At 40.6% G+C, this 12,287-nt stretch overlaps 2 protein-coding genes across 5 annotated transcripts in view; both read right to left on the bottom strand.

Moving 5' to 3' along the window:
- Nucleotides 1-469: 469 nt before the first annotated feature.
- On the bottom strand, nucleotides 470-10,880 carry LOC121100789. Its single transcript, XM_040622695.1, has 5 exons — nucleotides 10,860-10,880; nucleotides 10,055-10,138; nucleotides 5,186-5,434; nucleotides 4,454-4,662; nucleotides 470-3,908 (listed from the first exon to the last, which is right to left on the bottom strand). The coding sequence occupies exons 1-5, from the start codon at nucleotides 10,878-10,880 to the stop codon at nucleotides 3,716-3,718; spliced, it is 756 nt and encodes a 251-aa protein (XP_040478629.1). The 3' UTR covers nucleotides 470-3,715.
- PDE4D (phosphodiesterase 4D) overlaps nucleotides 6,923-12,287 on the bottom strand; it is a 1,076,631-nt gene continuing 1,071,266 nt past the window's right edge. For all 4 annotated transcript variants that reach the window (XM_040622246.1, XM_008691392.2, XM_008691393.2 and 1 more), the window contains one exon: nucleotides 6,923-11,836. In XM_040622246.1, the coding sequence (XP_040478180.1) occupies nucleotides 11,420-11,836 (417 nt within the window). In that variant the 3' untranslated portion in view covers nucleotides 6,923-11,419. The remainder of the gene's footprint in view (nucleotides 11,837-12,287) is intronic.

Here is a 12,287-nt window from a genome sequence, read left to right as displayed (position 1 = left end):
GCAGAAGAGAAATTCTGAAATTTCCTTACTACCTATGGCCCATTGACAAGTTCTTGAAACAGGCAGAGTGACATTCCTCTAGGGACTCAACTGCCCCAATGTTAATACTTTGCTAAGGGCAAAAGGCAATCCTAGCCCACCACCTCCCTTCCCAGGATCCTATAAGTCTACATTAACGTAGGAACACTCTTTTAGAAACTTCCTTTATCTCTAAACCCCCCAAGGTATGCATTGGCAATCATTCCCCAAGCATATCGCCCACCAATATACATCTGAAGGGTCTCATGACTAAGTGTTTTTTTTTTTTTTTTAAGATTTTATTTATTTATTTGACAGAGACAGCCAGCGAGAGAGGGAACACAAGCAGGGGGAGTGGGAGAGGAAGAAGCAGGCTCATAGCGGAGGAGCCTGATGTGGGGCTCGATCCCAGAACACTGGAATCACGCCCTGAGCCGAAGGCAGAGGCTTAACGACTGCGCCACCCAGGTGCCCCATGACTAAGGTTTTATTAGTAATAAATGACCTTTTCCTAACAAGAGCTAGCCCCCTCATGGTCCTGGAAACCTTGCTTCCAAAATTCCTTAGAGATACGCTATTCCTAACTGCCTCCCAACCTGAAAGTATATAATGGGCCACTCCTCATGACCCCGGTGCAGCTCTTTCTGCCCACGGTCCTGTCCCCATGCTTTCATAAAATCACCTTTTTGCACCAAAGACGTCTCAAGAATTCCCACTGGCTTTGAACTCTAACGTCTTTCCTCCATCATTTAGGACTATAGGGGATAGAACGTCTGGAGACATCTCCGACAGGACATCCATCAACACTCGACTTCAGCCTAGGCCTAACTAAGTACAGAACAAGTGTCGGTGTGGGCAGAGGTGGACATGCTGGGAAAGGAATGTGCATTTTCACAAGAGCAAGGACCTTGTCTGTTTACACCTGTATTTGCAGGAACTAGAATAAGGCCCGGTATCCTGTAAGTGCTCAATAAATATTTGATGAATTAATAAATAAATCTTTCATTGGTAACACGACAAAGTATGAACGGTGGTTGGCTCCGGGTGTGGTACTCGGAGTCTCTTTTCTTTCTACCTTTTTATGCTTTTTGGTTCTCTACAGATTTTTGACAATGAGCCCGTGTTCCTTTTTAAATTCCTTTTTTGTTAGAAGTGTTTCATGAACACAAAAGGAAGTGCCTGCAGAGTGCACGGATTTGGCAGTGGGGGTGGTGGGGGTGGTGACGCTAGTGTGGAGTACAGTTGTGCTCGCTCATTATTCCTTCACTCCTAGGGGAAGGAGTATACCTCATACAGAGCAGTTAAGCAGGAAAGGCCACTGCAGAACCCAAACGTCATCTGCGACCTTCCCCCCTCCTGCTCCCCATCCGTCTCTCTTTCACACGCAGCAAAGAATTATGTGGGCTGCCTGAGAAGAAGGTGCAGACAGGAAAATGATAGGGATTTTCCATGCATTTGAAAAACTGTGTGGGACTATGCTCTTTCAAATCAAATGGAAAGCTATTTAAAAGGCAAGCCTATTGTGAATGGTGCATGAGGGGCGGACCTCTCAGGATGTTCTTAGTGTGTACAAACGAAATACTCCCACGAGGCCCAGAGCAGCCCGAGAATCCCCCAGTGCAGGGCACTAAGCTAAATTTAACGGCTACTGAGTTCTGATGACATGCTCTGGCCTTCCCAAAACAGCAATATAAAACACGTCATACAGACGCCAACAAGGGAATGATCACCAAGGATCATCAGTACTAAGCGGAAGCAAACCAAACTGCAAATTACGGGGTATGCACAAAGGAGAAAAATCTTTCCAGGGGGTGTTTCAGAGGAACTCGAGGTAATGGACAAATGAGTTGGGAGCCAGGGAAGGTTCCTAGGGGAAATTATCAGGTAAATAAGTGGTCTGCAAATGGGCTATCCACACTGACATATAAGTTCAAAGTCATTCCAAGCCTTCCAGGATCCCACCATTTTCCAAAGTGACCCTCCATTCGCACATATCTGGGGCTTTCCCCCAAAGTAATCTGCTTGTCCAACTAGTTAAGAAACTCATAATTCTCTACTGAACTATCATCCAGATAGGGTAAAATAAAAAGAAAACTTTTCATATTATAAGTTTTATAAACTTACCTGCTACGCTTCCTTTCTCAGGAAGCTACTAGTACATGAGCTATACCAAACTAAGCAAAGTAAGAGATAAATTAAGCCAATGGAACACATTAGGATCCAGGAAATGGCAGATCGAGCAGAGGCGGTAGGAAAGTGACTGTCCAGGAGGGTGCTGAACAAAGATTCAAAGACAGCAGTCAAGACAAGATCTTAGAGCCATATGCCTAGGAAACACCATCCCAGATAGAGCAGGCATGGCAGACTGTGAAAGCCAACGCCTCCTGACGTGGTCAACCACAATAAATGCAGGCTTGTTTCAGTGGAGTGCACGGGGCGAGGAGTAGTAAGGATGTTGCAAACTAAAGTAATAAGAAAATGAAATAATTATGACCTTGAGGAATTAAGTTACATAAAAATGGAAATGTAATTATAATAAATGACACGGATTGGCTATAATTTATTTTTGTAGGACCATGACAATGCAAATTTTTAATAATAATGCAACCAGAACTTGTGATAGAATTCTAGTAGAAGACTTTAAGAGAACATGTGAGGATGGGATCTGAGGGGAAAGCCTCATCTGTAAGAAGTTACCTAAAATCAGAAAGGCAAGTAGTGGTATAAACAAGTCATTTACAAATATGGCAGTAAAAGCAGGGAGAAAAATTAAACGGGGGTCTAAGCTTTTAGGAGGTAGAAATCGGTGCAGACAGGTAAAGGATTTCCTTTTTTTGGCTGTTAAGGGTTGAATGGTGTCCCCTACCAAATCTCTGTATTGAAGCCCTAACCCCCAATACCTCAGAACGTGGCTCTATTTGGAGACAGGGCATTTGAAAAGGTAAGGTCATATATGTAGTACTAACCCAATTTGATCGGCATCCTTATAAGGGGAGACTAGTTACACACTGACACCTGGGATGGGGACACATAGAGGAAAGGCTATGTGAAGTCACAGGGAGAAGGCATCCATCTACAAGCCAAGAAGAGAGGCTTAAGGAGACACCAAACCTACTGATACATTGATCTTCAACTGCCAGACCCCAGAACTGTGAGAAAATAAATTTCTGTTGTTGAAGCCACTCGATCTGCGTGGTATTTTTTTTTAGGGCAGCCCAAGCCAACATACCCATCATAATGGATCAGGTCAGAACTGACTTTTTAAATAATGTACCTGTATTACTTCTACAAAATTAAAAACAAAACAAAACAACAAAAACGTAAAACAAACAAAAAAACCAAGCAAACAATAAACCAACTACCCAACAGGTGAAGCAGTTCTTAGAAGAAAAACCAAAAACAGAGCTCAGACTACTTGAAGTGTATGCCCAGATCAGGCCTCTGAAAGCCAGGTGTGCTTCACGCCAGCCAGAGATTTCCAGTTTCTCCCAGAGTCCGAGGGGCACCACAAAGGCCTCAGCCCTTCCATGCGGACAGCACTAGCCCTGGATACTTACACCCCCATCTTGGACCGCCCTTGAAGCAATGCTATGCATGGCTTCCCCATAGGCCCCTGCGCCAGGTCCTAGCTGTCATCAGCTCTTCAGCTCTGTGGGTGGGTTTTGAACAATAAAAACCTTAGAAGTGTCTTTGCTCATCAGCATGCCCTTTGAATGCCACTGCCGAGCTCAAGGGCAGGCCTGGGAATGATTCTGGCAGAACGGCTTGGCTTGCCTTTTCCCTGGAGCCCTGAACTCAGCAGTTCTCTTGAGGTCTGCATTGATAGAAGAAACACTTTTGTTTCTCTTGCAAAAGAAAAAGAGTCCATATAAGGCCATGGTGCTAAGAACCTAAGCAAAATGAGAGGAAGAATTACAAAATGCTCTTGGAGAACCTTCTGTTTCTCTCTAGGGCTATCTGGGTTGAGGAAAGAAACAAAGACCATAAACAAGTCCACTAAATTGGTTCCGTTACAGCTGCAACCACTCCAGAGCCAACACCTGAAACACCTGGGCCTCTGCCGTGGCACCCTCGTCGGGGTGCATCATCAAGATGCCAGCCAGAAATCAGAGTCTAATTTGCAGTCAACCAGGACAATGGAAAATGGATTGTTTGGGAAGCTTCGTGTCAAATAATTCCACACCAAATCAGAAGCCCCCATATCTATCCACGAAGTAGAGCCCCACTCAGGGTTGACGGGACTCCCAGGGATTCTCCAGTAAACTGCTACCAGTTCTCTTAAACAGCAAAGGGGAAACTAAAATTAATGGAAAGTCTTTCCAAATTCTAGTAGCTACTGGGGCTACAACCTCTGCCTAAAACCCCACTCACTCCGGAGCCTGCAGATAAGATATTAGCAAACTTGAGAAAGGCAGCAAGGCTTACGAATTCTTACCAGAGTCCGTTCTCCTGCATCTCCGCACTGCCCAGTGCCAGCTTGAAGAGGAAGGTGAAATTTCTACTTCTCTCTTCCTTTCCAGATCCTGACTCAGGGTTGTCCATCCTTTCTCTCCCAGGAACAGCAACTGCCTTCTTGGTTTTTGTTTTTGTTTTTTCGTTTCCTATAACGTTTTCTTCTCCGCATTTCAAGTAATAGGCAGGATTCTTGTGAAGGGGAGAGGGGGAACAAACAGTCATAATCACCTCTAGTCTTTTTTTTTTTTTTTTTTTTTTAATTCCAATGAAGAACAAAATATGGAAGGAAGGAGAGAGGAGTCTCTAAAGGCCAGTGGAGAGAGGGTCCCTGGGATCAGGAAAAGGACAGTACTTGTTGTTTGCAGCCATTTGAGTAGGTAATAATGAGACATTAGAAGAACGGGCTCTTTTTAGACACAAAAACTACATAGCGAGCTTAAAGAAGTAGGGCCCCAAACCGGGTTCCCAACTTCAGCTTATATTAGCGGTTTATCGCACGCAAGACGAGGAGGCAAAGGGCGGACAAACGTAAGGAATCACCGATTGGACAACACAGGTCACGTGCTCAGGCTCAGACAGACGAGAGAAGCTTGACTTTGGGCGGGAGGAGGATGTGCTAATAATGACAAAGATGGAAATTCCCAACACCCTAGGGAGACACGGAGCCGCAATTCATTCACTGAAATGAAATCAAGTAGTATTTCTTGCTCACCCAAGTCCGTGGACTAAGATTCCAAGCCACTGCACTCAGTTTGACATTGAGTATCTGGAGACAGGTGAGCAGCTGTGGGGGAAACGGTGCGCAAACCAGGAAGGTGGGAAAGCGCAGGCGGAATCCCTCTGAAACAAGGCTCCGTGGGTAAGCGCCGGCGCACTGCGGGTAGAGCGCTCTGGCAACCGGCAAGCGGAAGTGGGGCCCTCCCACAGGAAGTGTGCCCCTCCCCCTCCCCTTCCCCAAAGCCTAGTGTTTTGCTGTTTTAGGTTCATAGCTGTGTATGTAGCTGAGGAAATGTCTCCAGGTGAAAGCCCTAAACTCAGATGGGCTCAACACACCCAAATTGACCTAAATCAATTTGGGGAAACAAGTGGGAAAGAAGGCAGTTGATTTTTTGGTTCCATAGACTCTGAGGAAGGGACCTTGGGTTTATTTAGATAAAGAATTCCCTGAAGGTGTCATTTGGGCACCTTCTAGCTATAGTCACTGTCATTCTTTGTGGTAGTGGGAGGAAATTAGTGAGGGGCTAAGCATACCATTCTATTTAGTTATCCTTATTCTTTTTAAGTATTGAGGGTTCTGGGGATTAAATTTTTGCTGAAATTTTTACTCTCATCACAGAAAATGGATTTTTATTTTTGTCATACAGAAAAAAAATTTTGTGAGGAAGAGACAAACAGAGTTTTTGGTTAGCAATAAGATAAAAACACTCTAAACTTTATTCATTTGGGATCTTAGCAAGCTGAAAAACAACCACAAGAATATTTTTATGGTATCAGTTTAACACATTCTCTAAGACCCCAAAATGTTTCATCAGATTGAATTCTATCCAATATCACTTTGGTGGCTATATTCAACAAATATTAAACACTTAGAGTCCACAAGGCAGGTTTTAGGTGTAAGCAGACTTTGCTCTCATGGAGTTATATTCTGGTGGGAGAGACAGAGAATGGACAAATACACAGACGGATAAGTCAGTTTGTAATAAGCATTATAAAGGAAATTAGAGCAGGGTAAGGGGTAAACAGTAATGGGGGAGTGTTGCTTTCCTTCCATTTCTCCAGAGCTCTCAAGATCATTGGTATCTCAGGACTTCTGCAAGTGGAGTTTCTCATCTGGACCCCCTTCCTCATCCTATCAACTCTCCCTTCTTGCCTAGTTACCTCTCACTACCCTTCAGCGCTTAGCCCCAAATTGCTTTCTTAAGGAAGCCTTCTTTGGCCCTCCAGATCAAGTTCGGGTTCCTACTTAATCACACCACCGAAGCTTCTTCATTTGTACTGAGCACTTAATGATGACATGTGTTTGGAAATATTTAATGCCTGTGTCCCTTCCAGAGTCTGAGCTCAGGAAAGCAGAGACTGTCTCGTTCTCTGCTGAATCCTTAGAACCTTGTCGTTGGCGGAGTATGTACCCAACAAATAATTGTTGAATGTCTGAATCACTCGGTATACCAGAACACTTCATTAAGTGGAGATGTCCCCTTCCCAACCCTGTTTAGAAAACACTGCTTAATCTTAAGGGCCATCTAAATAGTTTGGGCAATTTTTTCTATAGCAAGGTGAATCTACATAATTTATTTGGTTTCATTTGATTATGAGTATCAGTACTAACTTATGCCACGATCCTCCTTTCATTTCACTTCATCCATCTTCATCACTCTTGAAAACCTGTGCTGGTTGACCTACAATTTAAAAGGAATAAGCTTTTATTTGTAAAAGATCGAGTCATAAATAGGCAGAATCAACCCATGCTTTTATTTTCATTGCATATAAAAATTTCATATGAAGGTATTGATGTACAGTACTATCCCCATGGGCTGTAAGAGAGGCTAAGAAACCACTAAAAGAATCATCATTATTTGTAATGCTCACACACAATTTACCACTCTGAAAACATATCCTAAGAAATAAAATTAAAAACAACCAAAATCAGTAAGGATGTTTTTCATAATTATAGTGTCCCCTTTGTACTGTTTAAAACAAAAGTAATCAAATTCCTTTGGGCCAGGGCTGCTAAAATCTACAGTTTGTGTCAAAAAAATTAAATAAAATAACAGGAGGCTCATTTTTCCTAGAAAAAGGATCTCTCGATAAGTCAAGTGCTCCAAGGGCTGGGCAAGAGCGGGAGGCAGTTTTCATACCACCCAGTGGGAATTTTTCATAACTTTTGGGAATAGGCCATTATGCCAAGGTTAATTTTTAAAATTCGAAAGCCATAGTCGTTTTGCAGAAACAAATTCTAGAGAATGGTGAATCATTTTTGTGTGAATTGGCATCATATAAAAACTGTGTTTCATCTATGGATTTACATACATTATGGAAATCTAGTTGATCTTAGGTGAAAAATCCCAGGGTTAAAAAAATGACCTTTTCCTATTACGTATTCTCGTAACTTGACAGGAAGCTGATGAATAAGTGACCAACACACGTGACCTGAGGCTCTAGTTTCAAATCAAGTTTGTTTGTCTATGTGCTTAAGAAGCCAAAAAGACTGTTAACATTGGAAAAGAATATATTTTCCCAATTAGTGTTTGAAAGTAAAAACAGAAACAAAAAAACCAACAATCAGATGTAACTAACTGAAGTAGCTTCTGATCAACAGATGGGGAAAAGAATCATTATACATGCAGTGCTGCTTCATGGCAAGAAGTACTTAAAAGCTTGTATCTCAGAAGGGTCTCAGCATCTTCCAGCTGTTGTCAGAAATCCAATTGGTTCAAAGCTTGGATGTAAAATGCCCAGCCCTAGCCCCCCACCCCCATTACCTTACTTTCAAATGCAGCAAAACAGAAGAAAAGATTGGTTAAAGTTAAGGCACAGCCCTGGGACCAAAGACCTGCAGCTATGTTTTTTAAATTTATATATCTTTATGTATTTTATAGTTTTCTTGAATCTTCCATAAACAAGCTCTAAGGTGACAAGACTATATTACAGGAGAAAAGAAAATGTACAAGGAGTATGTATACACACCATTCATTCTCTCACCAAGAGTTTCCAAATATATCAACACCATCCCATCATGGGATGATGTTTTAATAAGAACCGATAATTTACAGTTAACATTACAGTATGTACATTACAATAAATACATGGTTGTAAACAGACAAACAAGACTGTATTACAGGTAAGGTCATTTGGTGAGAAAAAAATGCATGGCACAAAAAATAAATAATGCATTCAAAAATTATCATAAAGCTTTCTGTAAAATCCATTTCATTCAAGTTTTTTTTTCCTTGTCTGCAATTTGTTCTATCTACATTATTTTCTTGTGAATTTTAAGTGATGTAAAAGAAAATAAAACAGCATTACTGTGTTTAGTAACTTGCAAGCTGAAATGTACTGGTTTTATGCAAACTTGGACATTTTTTCCCCATACAGTACCCAGATATTGCATTTTCTCATGGCATTTTAGGAAATGTAAAGCCACTTGTATAAGGGTGTTCTTTTTAAAGCAGTGTATAATTCTGAAGCACACTTTGGCGAGAGAGAAGGAAAGAGAAAGAAGGGAGAGGATAAGCAGATTGTACAGTGCATTAGTCCCTGTCTCTTGGAATATTATGTATGCCTTTTCTACAATTTGATTGTCCATCGGTGAGTATCTTCACAACATATGACCATTATAAACCAACAAACTGAAAAAAACAAACAAACCCTCTGTTTTTCAATGCAGTTACAAATCCTTTCAGGTCTGGATTTGTTTGTGATATATTGCTACTTTAATTTTTTTCCCTATTATTATTAAGATTTTAGGCACTCTGTGGGGGAAATACCAAGCATTAGTGAGAGGAGAGAATGACCATATTTTGGATAAAGGAATAAGCGCTAGATTGTTTGCCTTTTCTTCTAGACCTCCATCAAGGACAACTAAAATTCAACAAGTTTCCAAATGTTCTTATGAAACCACCTGGCTAAACACAGGACTTTATTAGAGAGATTACTGATTTTTTTTCAGGGAGAGGAGCGTGGAAATCTGATAATTAACTAGTTGATTCCTGTTCTGCTCTAAGAACAGATCCGAGCTACATAACTTTTCTATCAAAGGTTCCCCTGTGCATCTCAGGGTACTAAATGAGGGATGATCTTCAGCTTTGGGTCATTTCCCTGGCTGATGACTTAGTTATTAGTCCCCAGTAGGCTCCTTGAGAAATCCCAAATATAAATGTTTTTCAGGGTTACAACTTTTCTTGACCGTTTATTTCCCATTTGGTCAGATAACCTTTTTGTTCTCTATTTCAATTCTTGGATACCATTGTGAAAAATGATTATTTGGGCTCCAAATTCTTCATAGAGAAGGCAAATACTTTATGAAGAGCTGAAATGGGAAGAAAGTCCAAACTAAGTAAGTACCCCATGATAGCACTTGAAGGGAAATACTGGGAAGTAATCTCAAAAATTGTAATACATTTCTTGGTGCTAAACGCAGCCAAGAACCATCACTGTTACTTAGGGAGAATCTTCTTACCCAACCTAGTATTTTAGGGTGGTATTATATTGCCAACCTCGGGTGCCATTGGTGTCATCACCTTCTTTCCCTCAGTGAATTTAAAGCTTTCCTCTACAAGACATACTTATGGACTGATGATAACTGAGAAAGCATTTCTACATTATGTGGCTGTCCATTAAGGAAGAGTAGTTGCTGCACTTAAAATCTCTTCTTAAGAATATTCCTCATATAGTTCTTAATCCCATGGTGAAATCAAGGAAACAAAAGAGCATTAGTTGTAGTGGTGTTCATTAATATATTCTGCTAATATTGCTAAAAATATCTAGCTAGCTGTTAACTTTTCTCTATGAATCAAGAGTAAAAGTTAGTCATTATATATGGCCTTGTGGTCAAAATGAATGGTGACTCTAGCCTGACTACCTGCTTCTCTTCATCAATCAGAATGGTGGTGATACATTTGATAAGACCCCATCTAGTGAACATGGACAGAGGTTCAAACACACACTAAAGAATAAAGCAGCACAAGGGGAAAAAGTTTTTCTTACTACAACTGACTATGAAAACAATAAAAATGACCATAAAATGTATGGGTTATTACAAAGACATGCACTTGTGAAATGAGTCTATTGACACAGCAAAAAGTTATCAGAAGACACTAAGTAGGAAAATATCTAAAAAAGACTGACCATTTTAGCTACTGGGTATTTATATATTTCTTACTTGCTTCAGACAACACCAACTGATGATTGTTTATGAAGCTTAGGACACATTAGACAGAATGCACATCAAAGTATTACAGAACAAATATTCACTTTGTACACCGTGAAAAAAATGTCAGTGAGAGCAACTCTGCTTATCTGAAAAGACTGAAAAATGAAAGCAAAGTAAATGAAGACCTACAAAAAGGGTTTCCTGCAACATAAAGTTGGGTTTTGTTTTAAAATATGGAAGTCATTGGTATATAAAACAATGAATCACTACAAATTAGTTAATTGCTATGAACTCTAAGGTGCAAGTAAAATTCGTAAATTAGATTTATCCAGTGTAGCACAGATTTGTACTGAAAACTTGCAAGTTACTCCTTAGAAAAAAATAACCAGTGGCAGATGAAGTTTTGAACATAGTTTTTTAAATATAATACCTCAATACATTTAATAATAAAAGTAAGCTCTACAAAAAATCTGTTTTACATATCATACAAAATGTAGAGGTCAGTGCAGCTCACTGAACCGCACTGTTCAGTCATGTATCAGGAAGACTTGAAATTAGAAAATTATGCAATTTCTGTGGCTCATCTTCCTCCTGGTAACAGATTCGTGCTGTGTCCTGTTCCTGACACATTTGTTGCTTCATTCATGAGTTCACTCTGTGTAATGCCTTCTTTCTGCTGAAAATATTGCAAACAAATAAAAAGTAAAGAAACCCCAAAGCCTATCAACTTTTGGGCTGCCCGATGAGCCACACTCCCTTGAAAACATTTTGGAGTTGATTTTCTCTGCTCTGTCAGCTCTTACCAAGCTGAAATCTTGTTAAAATGCTGTCCGTGACGATGTCCTCCTTGCTCTGATGACATGGAGGTGAAAAAACTGGTTACAATATTCCTGAGCGCCAGACTGAGTAGTCAAGGTCAGTTTTGTTCAAACAAACATCCTGGCAGATGACAGTGAGGTGTGACCATGGTTGTGGCATGTGACATGCACTTTGGAAACAATTTTTCTACTTAAATTAAAAAAAAAAAAAAAAGAAAGAAAAGAAAAAAGAAAAGGCGTGACGTTCTTTGCACTGTTACGTGTCAGGAGAATGATCTTCTACTACACACGCTTCGGGCTGGCTCTCTTCCTCCTCCCCTACTGTCTCCTCTTCCACCTGCTCATCAAGGGGAATTTCAGTAGACTCTGAGTCTTGGGTACAGAGAGTCTTGGAGTCACTGCAGCTAGTATCTTCTTCCACCTGACTTCCACTGTCCTTTTCGGTGTCAGACTCGCCGTCTTCTTCCAACGTTAGTTCAAACTGGAACTTCTCAGTTTGACCCTGCCGGCCTTCCTCCTGGTCATCAGGCGCTGGGGAGGGGCTCTGAGGAATTGTGCTCTGGTACCATTCACGATTGTCCTCCAAAGTGTCCAGAATGTCCTGGGCGTCAGGATGCACAAGGTCCGCCCATGTCTCCCAGAGAGGATGAACGATATAGTCTATGAAGCCCACCTAGTTAAAAAAATAAAAATTCTGATTTGAATATAAGACTCGGGACTAAGAAACAATGGAAAAGGTGAACTAGATCCTACAATATACCTAATTATGTATCTAATTCTAGCAATTTATATACATTTATAAAATTTACATTAAAATATAAAAAATGTAACATGCCCACAAACATAACACTGAACAGAAGACTTCCAGCCTGAGTGTGGTATAATAGTCACTATTTTAGGCAACAGAACATATAATAGTGTTGTTACCAGCTGGTGAAAATTGGCAAGAACTCTTAGTTCAAGAGTATATTTATGATGTAAAAAATGTCTATTTGTTTACATAGTAGGGCCTGGGCATTAGAACTGGCCTTTATTTAAGAATGGCCCGGTTATAGGTGAATCTAGATAACTGAAAGCAGACCAGGTACTCTATATGTTTCATATAACCAAATTCGCTTAGAAGT

This window comes from Ursus maritimus, unplaced genomic scaffold, assembly GCF_017311325.1.
Source record: "Ursus maritimus isolate PB19 unplaced genomic scaffold, ASM1731132v1 scaffold_5, whole genome shotgun sequence".
Taxonomy (NCBI): domain Eukaryota; kingdom Metazoa; phylum Chordata; class Mammalia; order Carnivora; family Ursidae; genus Ursus; species Ursus maritimus.
This window is presented reverse-complemented; position numbering and strand designations above follow the sequence as displayed.

Bases quoted from the DNA above. Each gene is read 5' to 3' on its own strand.
- LOC121100789 (XM_040622695.1), bottom strand. From the start codon at position 10,880: ATGACTGAACAGTGCGGTTCA. The intron at 5,435-10,054 runs GTAGTCAGGCTA...GCAAAACACTAG, and splicing joins TGATTGATGAAGAGAAGCAG to GCTTTGGGGAAGGGGAGGGG. The intron at 3,909-4,453 runs GTAAGAATTCGT...CATTTTGCTTAG, and splicing joins ATGCAGGAGAACGGACTCTG to GTTCTTAGCACCATGGCCTT.